This window comes from Quercus suber, unplaced genomic scaffold (genome assembly GCF_002906115.3).
Source record: "Quercus suber isolate HL8 unplaced genomic scaffold, Cork oak 2.0 scaffold_290, whole genome shotgun sequence".
In the NCBI taxonomy this organism is placed as follows: domain Eukaryota; kingdom Viridiplantae; phylum Streptophyta; class Magnoliopsida; order Fagales; family Fagaceae; genus Quercus; species Quercus suber.
The window spans coordinates 184,478-197,712 of NW_027069746.1; the positions used below are offsets into that span (position 1 = coordinate 184,478).

The 13,235-nt window shown below is 36.0% G+C and overlaps 1 protein-coding gene across 1 annotated transcript; it reads right to left on the reverse strand.

Annotated features, from left to right (window-relative positions):
• Positions 1–210: 210 nt before the first annotated feature.
• LOC111993390 (E3 ubiquitin-protein ligase COP1) lies at positions 211–9,986 on the reverse strand. Its single transcript, XM_024025229.2, is given in 14 exon segments — positions 211–607; positions 684–794; positions 1,476–1,655; positions 2,227–2,331; positions 3,398–3,496; positions 3,598–3,753; positions 4,266–4,344; positions 5,452–5,517; positions 5,624–5,699; positions 5,702–5,780; positions 6,959–7,315; positions 7,657–7,812; positions 8,554–8,631; positions 9,513–9,986. Coding segments are annotated over 14 exon segments (2,037 nt in total). The 5' UTR covers positions 9,837–9,986; the 3' UTR covers positions 211–436.
• Positions 9,987–13,235: the final 3,249 nt, after the last annotated feature.

Below are 13,235 nucleotides of genomic sequence, written 5' to 3' on the forward strand. Positions count from 1 at the left end.
AACCTAAACATGGCCTAAATAACTTTGCAAGCCTATCCCACATTATACAAACTTTGACCCACATTATTCACTAAGATCCCACGTAAAAAATACTTCAATCCACCTTACTTGCTAAGAAATAATTGACCTACATTCTACGGTCATTCTTCATTTTCTGTACAAATTTAGTCAGGTTCAGGGGAAAGAGAGAGAGAGAGAGAGAGAGAGAGCTTGGACAAATATAATTTCAGCTGCACTACCTTTGACCTATAAATAATAAATTTTACACAACCATGGCCTCTAAAACCTACCAATTTCCACATTTAAATGACATATACATTTAGCAAAAAAAATGACATATACAAAAAAAGAAACATTACATTCAGATGTAAAACAGATATTTTCAGCTTAATTTCACCACTGCTCTCATATTATTCTGATCTTTCCCTCTAACTTCTCAAGCCACAAGAACTAACACCTTAATCGTGCCCTGACTATTAGCAGTTAGCATGGTAGGGCTATCGCTCTTCCAGCATACAGCACTAATAAAATAAGATGCCATATCATCATCTGCATCATCCAAATCGGGAGAACCAAATCTATGCCGAGTCACAGGCCTGGAGATTTCCTGCAGAACGAACACCAAAACTTAGCTTTGTTTCAAGGTTACATGTTGGAAGACTGCTGCTTCGGATATTACTAACCTTATGGTAGACAAATACTTCATTTGTCTCACTGCCACATGCAATGTATTCGCTATTTACTGTAAGGCCAACAAAGTTTTTCTCATTTGTGTGTCCTCTAAAGGTACGAACCTGCAAACATCATTCCAAAGAGGAAATTTGAAGACTTTGTCATTGTATTAATTTAACACTAATATCACAGCAGTATAATAAAAACACCACTGCCTCCCACAGCGAAAAATTCAGAACCGCCATTAGTTTGCTGAATTCCATTTCCATTGAAGTGGGAAAAAGGTGAGTCATGCATTTTCCTTTCAATTAGTATTTAATAATTCATATATTGCAAGAAACTCATCAACTAGAGTTCATACAGATGAATAGAAGGAAGACCAAAAGTTAAATCTTCTGGCTATTGATGGCTACAAAATTGTCTAAAAGCCTTTGTTTTACTGACAATTAATTTGTCTAAAAGCCTTCAATGAAGCATAAAGTTACTGACAATTTTTGGCGCACACTGCAACTGCTGTCTTCCAATAAGCTCTAGGTCAAATAACACCTTCTCAAGGGAGGGGGGATTTGAACCTCAATGCCTTGGAAACAAACAGGAGGTGCCAACTAGTTGAGATGCATGGTTCTCGGCTATGTACCATACACATCTAATCTTAACTGTTAACATAAGATATTACCTTATTTAATATATATTTTATAATAATTGATGAACTGTTAAGATTGGGTAAGTAAGGTACTTTAAAAAGTGTGTGTATACACAGACAGACAGATAGATAGCTGCATATGTATGCACGTAGTACTTACTGGCAAATTTTCCTTCACATCCCATAACCGTAATGTGCTGTCTGTAGAAGCAGAAGCAAGCTCATTGTTTGATAAGAATTTCACATATGAAACAGCTTTCCTGTGCCCACTGAACACATGGACTGGATGACTGATGTTTCTTAAATCATAATAGTGGATTTGATGATCTGCTGAACCAACCTGAAGGGAAATAAAAAACAGAATGTTTTAGAGGCTAGATTCCAAAGGAGATCAAATATTAAGAAAACATGTCCATGCCATTTGGATAAGGCTATGTATGACTGATTTTAATTATAAAAGTAGAATGTGAAATTCTTGTATATGGGATTCAAAATTTGGAAAATAGTTATCAACAGATTACCCATGACTTTAAAATGCAATTACAACATAAGTAGGATCCTTTGCTGCACAATAGGCTTATCCCCATAACACCAAATCCACCAAAAATAGTCAAATAGCTGATCTTGTTTATGCATGAGCATGCACACAACTTTACATGTGGATCAAACCAAAGAATAGCACTATTACACTGATCATTGTCTCTCTTCTTCTTCTTTTTTTTTGGGGGGGGGGGGGGGGTGTTGGGGGAGGGGGTATGACAGGTATGTAATGCACTACACATTGTCAGCAGTGCTGACCAAAGCACTAGTTCAGCTCCACATTGATTTGTTGTGAAAATCAACAAGAATCCAATGCAAAATTACTTAGCACCATACATTTGTCTTCAAAAATGTAAATGAAAGGCACATACTGCGATGTAATTGCTAGATCCAGGATTATACTTGACACAGCATATATTTGCTTTCATATCAATATTAAGAACGCTAGCTTCATGCTTTGTGCACCAAACTTTGACCTGTTTGTCATACACAGAAAAGATGCAGCATATGGTTAATTTAGAGAGGGTCCACAACTGCTTAAATAGCACATGTTGAAAAGGACATAAACCATGAAGTATTCAAAATTTTGACATTTAATCCAGAATCTAGCTGTAGAGACAAAAGATAAAATTTAACCAGGTCATTTGTAGTTGCTTGATCAATTATTACCTACTAACTTTCTCCTCACACAATGAGCAAAGTTTTACATTTTACCTCTGGCTATGATTTTGCTAATGTTGATATGATGGATTGACGATAAGCCTAGGAATCAAACTAGACTTATGCTTAGTTCATGTGAGGCAACTTTCTTCATGACTTCCAGTTAACCATAAGGAAGTACAAGTACACATAAAGGAAATAAAGCAGTCCAAATGCTTAAATGGCACATTTATACCAACTGGAGGAAAATAGGAGTCACGTAATTAGTGTGGACTATCAGTGAAGCTCACCCATGGAAGAGAGCACATCAAACATGCAAAACCAAAAACCAGATGCACATTGCACTTAGTTTCATTACAGTACTTTACTGCAATGTCCAAAATTGGTGTATTGGATCATTGATAACAATACACTCATGTCCACCAATTTCACACTTTGGAATTTTTTATTTTTTATTTTGATAAGTAAGAATAATTTTATTAAAGAAAAGACTACAAATAAAGATTTCTGTAGAAAAAGACAGCGAATCTAAAAACATTGAAATGGAGTCACTATTCATAAGACCCCATTCACAAGATCAGTCAAGTAAGATACAAGTAAAAGTTACCAGCAACTGAGTCCTCACATTCAATTGTGATTATGAAGAAGTGTAAAAATGCATTTAAACAAACTATTAGTGGAGAGGCCTACTAGAACAAATACCCAATCAAGTCTGAAGCCCAACCGATGTGGAATTTCCTAACACATTCAATGCATTAATTTCACATGCAAACAGAGCATATTATCTCCTCAACTTGTCATCTCAGAATGCTATCAAATGCTACTTGATAGATAACTAAAGCAGCAGACTTGGTTAAGATATAAAGGTATGTTGCATAGTACCTTATAATCATCACTACCAGATACAAGCATTGATGGTTCTGTACGTGAAAAATCAACACTCCATGCACGTTTTTCATGCTCTTCATACTCCATCACACTCTGGAAAAAGGTACATGTTACTGAGATAAGAATCTTAGAGGAATAAAAGCAGACTATATGAGTAATAGAACAAGATTAGCCATGATGCTTCTAATCATTACCTGCCGAGTATTTACATCCCAAACCGTCACAATTCCCTCATAATCGCTACTAGCAATGTAGTTCTTATCAAAATTGTTCCAACTCAGGCAACTTAGTTTTGAACGTGTTGACATCTCCACAACAGGATAGTGCATATTAGCAGGTTCATTCACAACCTAGAAAGCAATAGCTAGAGAACAGTCACCAACCCAACTCAAGAGAAATATATAGTAAATAGTGCATTTTATCAAACTGATACATCAGCACTAGAGCCCTGAAGTAGAATCTGTTGCCATTAAATGAACGACTTAATCAAACACAATATAGGCCTCTGTCAGCGAAGATTCGCCAATTGTTGAGGTAAAACAATCAGAACTTCCATTTGCAGAAAGCAATATGAAAATTTATTGGAAGACATAGAAATGGCCACCAAAACTAGGGTTATCCTTCTTCAAGTGATCAATTTACATAATGATTACTTCAGCTAGTTTCAAATATAGTAGATATTTAACAAGGATTATGTAATGAAGTCAAAGAACTTTGAGAAGTGTTAGCCAACCAGCCCATCATTGGCTCTTGTATGTCCTGTGCATCCAGTCTAAGCCAACTTTCTATCCCACTTATGCTCAGCAATTACGGGTAGAACCAAAAAGCGAAAGTAAAAAAGTACTTTAAACCAAAACCTTACCGTGGAGAAGTCAAAAACTTTTATGCACCGAGAAACTCCAGCAGTAGCAAACAACTCATCATCACGGTCAAATTCAATGCTGCAATAAAACATGGTCAATTCTTAAGTCCAGCAGATTGTAATAATCATGAAAAAGCTATACAACACACACGCGCGCGCGCACAGAGAAGCTACATCAAAAATTTAAGAAGCAACATCCACAATGTCTCATATTGACAGCATTGCATGCCTACACAAATCATTTTTTTCATATTGCTTTATCTTCCATTCAATTACAGACCATCATTACTCGCAACAGACTTTCATTTCAACTTTATCTGGTCCTTGTAACAGAACAACTCTTTTCTCCATTAACTATAAGTAATAATTTTCCAGCTACCAGGGTAAACTGTAAATGTCCAACAAAACTATTTTGTCGTGTTAAAGATTAAACAAGGAGCTGAGATTTTATATTGATTTTTTAAGTTATAAAATTATATTCAACTGAGAGGACACAATGGTACAACAAGAGCAGGGATTTGCTTTCTTAATCATTCGTGACATGAAGATACACTGTTTCTCACATGTATGTGCATGTCTCACACTAGAACTTATATTTGGGGAGCAAAAAAGCACTAACGATTTGTTTGTTTTGGCGATAATATTTTCTAGAAAATGAGTCATTTTCCAAAAGGTATTTTCTATAAAACTATCTCATTTTTCTATATTTGGTAGTAACCTTAAATGAGTTGAAAAATAATCTTTTAACTTCCTTTATTATGTTTGATATGAGATAGAGTTGTTTTCCAAAAAAATTTAGTGGAAAACAATCTCTAAAAATAAGCTTTACTTTTTCTGTTGACCAAAGATAGTTTTCCTTTGACTAATTTTTTTTTATGATACCAAATACTGGAAAACACAGAAAACTGTTTTCTATCGAAACAAACGGAGTAAGAATAAATATTGTTGAGTTATTGCATTGCCTTCTAAGTTACCAAACTGTCAATGCATTGATAGAACAGGTTTTTAAGTGAAAGTAATCTTAAATTTAGTACTTTACTTCAATTACTATTAAATACATACAGGTACACGAATTAATGTATAAATTATTTTGTGAATAATTTCAAATGGCCAAACCAAACAAGTTTATCAACCCAAACATTCAAATCCAAAGGGCCAATCATGATGTGCAAAACAATTAACTCACCTTGATACTATATTGGCTGAGTGGAACAGATCCCCGTTCCTAAGTTCAGCTATGACCCTCAATCGACTGTTTCAAAAGATCAAAAGAAAATTGCAGATGAACTACTCGTAGATGAAAATAAAACATGATAATATAGCTAACTCTAAAAAGAAATTGAAGATTGAAAACATACCTGTACTGAGTGAAGGTAGACAACACCGATTGGAAATCTGCAAGGCCAGCGTTATAACCCTCTCTCGGTATAATATTTTATCCTTTTCTTGCTGGTTATGTGGTTTGTTTGCCAATTGACGTCGCTTTTGTAGGTAACACTCTTGTAGGTCATTGAACTGTAGCCAAAGAAGAAAATATGAACAATTCTCAATAGAAGAAAAATATGAAGATTTAGGGTTAAGTGAGAATAATTAGGAAGAGAATAATAGAGAGACAAAGAGAAAGGAAAGAAAGAAAGCCCATACCTTAGCATATATAAAAATTAGGGTTAATATCATGATGACAAAATTACCCTTATAAACATGCTAATATGAAAAAATAACTAGAACTAACTCTTAACATGGGACATACATTGTTTTCCTTCCTGGTAGTTTCAACTATAAATTCTTGCAAAAATAATCAATGTGATGCAGAACACTGCAACCATGAAATTGAAGAGCATGAAAATAAAGAATAGAACCCTATGAGTCAACACCTAGGCTTGCTTGGAGTCAACACCAAGCAAAAGAAAACCTCCAGAAGTCAGCACCCAAGTTGTAGTCAACACCATACCATGGAGACAATCTCAATAGAAATTTTATTCATCAAAATAATCCCCCTTCATAGGAGTAAAGTACTTTGCTTATATAGGCTACTAAAGCCCAATTCTAATTGGCATAGAAAATCCTGATTGACTAATCATAAAAATACCCTAGAATTTAAATTAAAATACTATTAAACCTAAAAAGATACTAGAGCCTTAAATAAAATACAGTTGACCCCAAAAGTAAATTAAAATAAATCTTTCCTTGTGCTTCCCACGTCACATTGCAAATATGCACTAAACCTAATCACCCTAGAAACACTTGTTTTACAATAAACTCCAAACTTGCATATACCAAGAACTGTTTCTGAATATAAATCCTGAACATTTGCAGGCAGAATCAGACTGTACCTGAACCTCAGTATTTATTTTTTTAGTTTAGTTCGGCAAGAATTTTATTGCTTCTATATAACTACTGCTTAAAAAGATGCCCATGCCACGCCCAAGGGGACTCCAACAAAGCACAAGTATACAAGAGAGGAGATCCCATGCATAACAACATTAAGATTTCGGATAGCATTTAATATGAAAACCAACATACAAGGTGATATAGTAGGTTTTTGACAATTTTCACTTTTCAGTGTCTACCCACTAGCACTAGCTAACATTGAAGTTCACAGATTAAAGATGGTTGCCAGGCACAATAACTATTCAACAAAGAAAACAACAAGGATAATATTTCTATAGATGAAACCAAATAAGATAACAAACCTGTGCATGGACACGCTTTTTTCTTGCTACAGATGAACTGGATTGGTTGATGAACTGTGAGTCTGATCCACTTAAAGCATCCTTTCTCTGTAGTCCGTGAGAGATTACTTGAGACTTTCCGTCTACTTTCTTATTTTGAAGATTCCATGTAGCCAACCCCTTACGTGCATTTAGTGAACCAGAGCTAAGCTCACTGGTGTTCTTATCTATTGATGATGGCCAAGGTTTTCTCACACTAGAATCATCTCCAAGCATACGCAGTTTCACAGAATACCTGTCCCTTGCACGATACAACTCCATTCTATGTCTCTCTACAGCAGTTACGTCTTCTTTAATAAACTGGAGATCAGTTTGTACCTACAAAAGAAAAGGAATTCTTATGACCTAAAGATCAATTAATGTTATTGTTTCAGTGAAGAATGACCAAAAGCTGGTTAACCTAAAGTAAAAAAACACATAGGCAGGAGTGAGAGCACCTAATTTGATGAGTCCACCTGATATCTCTAAAAGACATCAATAAGTAACCATCAGCTTATGGTGGAAAATGCCACCTTTTATGGCCAACAATGCAATAGGTCCCAAACATAATACATGTTTATGAAGACACCAAAGAAAGAGGGAAAGCAGGTAGCAAAAATTACTTGCCCAAATCAACATGACTAAGCTGTAAAAGAGGGCCCAAACTGAAGGCAACAAACCTCATTCAGCTCATCAACTTTTTGCTTCCTTAAACAGTGCAAGAAGGTCATCAGTATTTGCATATTTCTCTCGGCTTCTTCTTGTTCCATTTTCCTCTTCTTCTCTGTAAGGAGCAATAAGAGGGTGTCTAGCTCCTTAATCGATACTTCACAACCCTGCCACATTTTCATTAAAAAGATAATTCATAAAGTTTCTATTTTCCTGAAAGGTAAGAATTTTTATTAAAACAAAATGGGCAAAGCCTAGTACACAACATGAGGAGTATACAAGGGACCCATCAAAGAATGTGTCTAAAATTACAAATATCTAGAGAAAAATAAAATAAAATACAATATAAAAGTACAAGCATGAATATGCAAGATTTTATGAATTCTTTTCTTTTTTCTTTTTTGATAAGTAAGATTTTATGAATTCATTTTAAGCTTATGAACTTAGGATGTCTCACAAACACAATTTATATACATACAAGTGCTGCTGCAGAAAAAGGTCATCGTCCTCTGTTTGTCCTATCAAAGTAATGCACTCTAGGAAATTACAATCTCATCTCGGGACAATAAAAAGGAAATTTATCATTAATTAAATAGAAACAAGAAAGAACTACATAGGCCCTAGGAAGCACAGACACGGATAAAATTATAACATAAAATGGCTAGTACAACACTGATATAACACCGATACGGCATCCTAAATGAAGTGTCCGTGCTTCCTAGCATATGCCCAATCAATCCAAGAATAAAACTAATTAACCATATAGAATGATACTAAAAGAAAATAGACTGGACCCTTAGGATCACAACATAGAATAAATGGTCCCATAAGACAATCTCGATATGCAAACTGGAGCAGGATAAGCAAATGTAGTCATAAAAATACACATTAGTCCCTTGAAAACTGACCTGTTGTAATGAATGACGAAGATGTTCCACAGGAGAAGCAGTTTTTGATATTTGTTGAGCAGAAGCCTTCTTCAGTAGCTACAAATGTGGTACAGAGAAAGTATAACAATAAGCTGCATTTTGAAGTAGTTAATTTTAAGATACAAATAATGCAAAGCATTATACGTGTTCAAACTACACATATAATCCAAAATAATGATGCTGGTTTGTTCTTTTTTTTTTTTTTTTTTTTTTTTTGACAAGTTACATGTTGTTAGCTATAGTGATTTCACAAAAGCAACTAAACAAGGGAAGGAAGTTACATAAACTAAGCCATTAGGTTCAAATTTGGCATGTCCGCATGTTCAGCTTTATACTACATAGAAACCTTAATAAGTAATTCCTTCTTTTGCAAAATTTACTCAAGAACTTTCACAATTTTGAGCTCACTTACATCTAACATTATTTTATGGTTAAAAAGAAAAAAAAAAAAAAAAGTTAGGACTTAGCACGACCAAATGAATCACAATCGGCCAATCCAAGCCACATTACAAAGGCAACTGACAGGGTTTTTCAACATTAATTATTCGCTAGTGAATGATTTGGACTTCAATTTTTAGTTCAAATGACTTGAATGAAGGATAAAAAAGTACAAGTTCATTGTATTTAATCCTGACTAATAATACAAATTGAAATGACTAGTGAATTTGAATAAACTCTCTCTCTCTCTCTCTCTCTCTTCTCTTATAACTGGTGAATTTCATATTAAGCAAAGCTAATTCTCGAATAACAACTTAAGCGGCTAATTCAAAGTATCAGGCATAGTCATTATTAGCTATAAATTAAGCAAAATTGGCCACATTACAAGGCAATTGGAACTCGTTTTTAAGCATCAATCATACACTAAATTAATCCAAACCATTATTAGGACTAGTCAATGCAAAATTCCGAAGTTAATTAGGATTTAGTGGAGAAGGAACCTTGTCGAGCAAGAAGTTGGGGAACAAGTTGTGGATGGTGAGGGGCTGTGAACAGCAAGGGCAATCGCTCTTGTGGCGAAGATGGGTGACGATGCACATGTAGCAGAAGCTGTGGCCGCAAGCTGTGAGAAACGCATCTTTGATCATCTGCATGCATATCGGACACAGAAAATCCTTGTCCAACTCGTCCCACCGTTCAACGCCGGCTTCTTTTTCAGCACGAGTTAATGCCGCCGCCGCGGCTGGGGATGGCGATCGCTTTGTTGTCTCCGGAGATGGCTTCACCACCGCGGGGACTACAGCCCCCGTTGAAACTTCCTCCATATCTCTCTATGCGTGTCGAAATTCTCTCTCTCTCTCTCTCTCTCTCTCTCTCTCTCTATATATATATATATATATGACTATATCTCTCACTGTGTCCGTGTAGAAATCATCAGCTTGTTTGGAATTGAAATGTGAGAGCGGAAGAGAGAGAAGAAGGAGAAGAAGGAGAGAAAAGAAGTGGGAGTGGGACCCATAGTTTAGGTTGTGAGGGTGAGAATCGCCCACGTGATCAGGCTCAGCGCTTCCTAAATTTTGTTTTATTTTGGCTTTTAAAATTTTCACTTTTGCTTCTATATATTTAATTTCAACATTATATTTCAGATAAGTGCAACTGCATCTCTTTAAGAGCAGTTTATTTAGATTTTTATTGAAAATGTACTAAAGAATACATTTACATTGAAATTTTTTGAAAAAGCGATAAAAAGAAAAAAAAAAAAAAAACAAATGTTTTCAAAAATTGTATATAAAAACTAAAACTTAAAAATTAAAATTAATGTCAACACACACTCTATCGCTGGATTAAATGTTAAGAGCATAGGCATCATCTTATACAAAATTTTTTGTCTATTTTAACATAATTTTTTTTAATTTTACATACTCACTTTTCAAAACATTTCATATCAGATTATTTTTTTTACATTACATTTCATTAAATATAATTTTTCTTGATTTTTTAAAATTGTTTTTATTTCTTTACACACAACCAACGTCTACTCTTTTCCTTCATCCTTAAAAAAAATTATTAAAAAAAAAAAAAAAAAAAAAACTAAGGTTGTTTTTGTTTCGGGTGTAAAAGTAACACGGAAAACATTTTACACCATCAGTTGTGTTTAGGTTGGCCGAAAAACTCAATCAAATTGAAAAGGAATTTCAGTTGCCTGTAAAATTTCACGCCCTTCATTGTAAAACCATTTATACTTGTATATTTCACCTTTAAACAAATTACACCCATTTTCAGCTTCTACTCAGAGAGAGAGAGAGAGAGAGAGAATGCTCACCGCCACCCCTCTCTGATTCCACTGCCATCCGTGGTCGGTCCTCTCACCGTTGATCAAGGTAAACTTTTCCTCCATCTTTCTCTCTCTTCCTCCCTCTACCTCCATCTTTCTCTCTCTTCCTCACTCTTCCTCCAGCTTTCTCTTTCTTCCTCCCTCTACCACCACGTCATAATCTAACCTTGCTCTCTCTCCCTCTCTCACAATCCGTGTCTAATTTAAGAAAGATTGAATTCTTTTTGTTTTGTTTTTTGTTTCTTTTGTTTATATATTGACATTTTCTATTATTATATTTGTTTGGAAGATGATAAAATGTGAGAAACTAGTAGAAAATGTGTTTTTCAGAGGATTTTTAGGAACAAAACCAAACATCTTAAAATATTTCCCAAATCGCTTTTTGGGATGAAATCAAACATTAGAAAATATTTTACCCTCTGAAAACATTTTACATTGAGCTAAGCAGAACCTAAATGCAAAATAAATAGAATTAGTGTAAATTTACACAATTATTGTAGCAAGCTATTGTAAATTTATATAATTATACATTGACTAATATAGGTTACTTTTGAGTAAAACTGTGTAAATATAACACCTATGATAATACCAATGGAAAAACAAAATCAAACATTAGGGCCTGTTTGGTAATGTTATTCTTGATGAGTGTGAACTCGTCAGTACTATTCGTCGGATGGAGATGATCCTTTAACTTCCACAGATGGTCACCGGTGTGGTGCCTGTCACAACGCCTCCGATGCCAAAGTAAGAATATGAAACTCTCTTAAAAGAAAAGCAATATAAGATGAACAGAAAAGCAAATAAACAATCTCATTTCTTACTTCTCTCTCCCTTTTTTTGGCGATGTCTGGGACTTATATATCTTCTTATGGCCTCTAGCCATTGGGGTAGTTATGGAGGTCTTAATGCTCCTTTTGGTAACGTCTGGGGCCGTTTAATGTGTCATCACTGTCCTTCAACGGATTGTACAGTTGTCCCTAGCCAAAGTTTGGATTCGTCCGTATTGATAGGATCGTCCATGTGTAAATGAACTCGTCAGCCCCGTTAGTTGCCCCTCGATTCTGTGTTCGTTATTTAAATGACGACCATAGAATGTGAAGAGTTTACAGTTTACGAGTGTCGTTTGGGATTTCAATCCGCATTAAATGTAAAGTGGCGGTGTTTCGCAAATCGTGGCATACGTGGCACGTGCCGGTGAGTGGAGTTAATGCTTTGATTTGGTGGGACTATTGGGCTTCCCACTGGTTTTTTCAGTTTTCCAAAGCCTTAGTTTAAAACTTCTTCTTGTTCACTTTTTTTCAAAAATCCTTCAATCATTTGCTTTGATCATCCTCTCCGGCGACCTCTCTCTGCAACCTTTCTCCGAATTGGCAATCGGCGTGGTGGTGCTCCCTCTTCTGATCGCTTCCTTAAGGTACGCCCATTCTCCTGTGTTACTCTTCTTCGCCTTGTTGTGGCTTTGCATCTGATCTTTTTCTCTTTTCTCTTTTCGTTTGTTCTAAATTCCATGGGGGTTTAGTTCGCCGTTGTGTCTTTTATTTGGTTTTCATGGTTAGTAGCTCTAAGGTTAGGATAGCTTGCCCCTCAATTTCATTCCCTTTTGCTCGCTTAGGAGGGTCTTTAGGGGTTTCCTCTAATATTGAGGATTTTGTTTTTGAGGGTAACTGTTTGAGTGTTGCTTTGGCTGATCTGTTGCCTTTGCTTCGTTAGTCTTTAGATTGGTTTGCGAGCGAGGTTGGAGTGAGAGTAGGTATGTCTGAAGTTAGGTCAAGCGAGCTTGAAACTGGGTTGTCGTCCAACGGCGGCCCAGCGAAGGAAGATACCGCCGTCTCTGGCCCTCGAGAGGTTAGGGCTTTTTATGCTCTGGGAGAGGAGTGTGGGCTAGACGCTGACACATTGGAGAGGTTTAGAGATAGATTCCAGTTTCCGGATCGAGTTAGAGTTCGTCTGCCCAGTGAGGAAGACCGGGCGTGTCACTTTTTCCCAGGTGAGGTATGCTTTTACGAGGCTGCCTTCACTTGTGGGTTGAGGTTTCCCGTCCATCCTTTCTTGATGGAGCTGTTAGATCACTTTGGTATCGCTCCGGGGCAACTTATGCCCAATTTGTGGAGAATTTTAGTCAGCTGTATGGGGATATGGCTGGCAGCTAATGACGAGGATATGATCAGGGTTGACGAATTGGTGTATTTGTATCGTTTGAAAGCGTCAAAGGAACATGGGTATTATGAACTAATGCCTTGGGAGAGGAGGACTAGGATTGTCAAAAATTTACCTTCGTCATTCAGGTATTGGAAATCCAGATTCTTCTATGTGTCTGGGGACGATTTTGAGACACCCTTGGGCGAGGTTTGGGGTGATCTCCCGGTGTTACGTCGTCGGTGGGAAACCC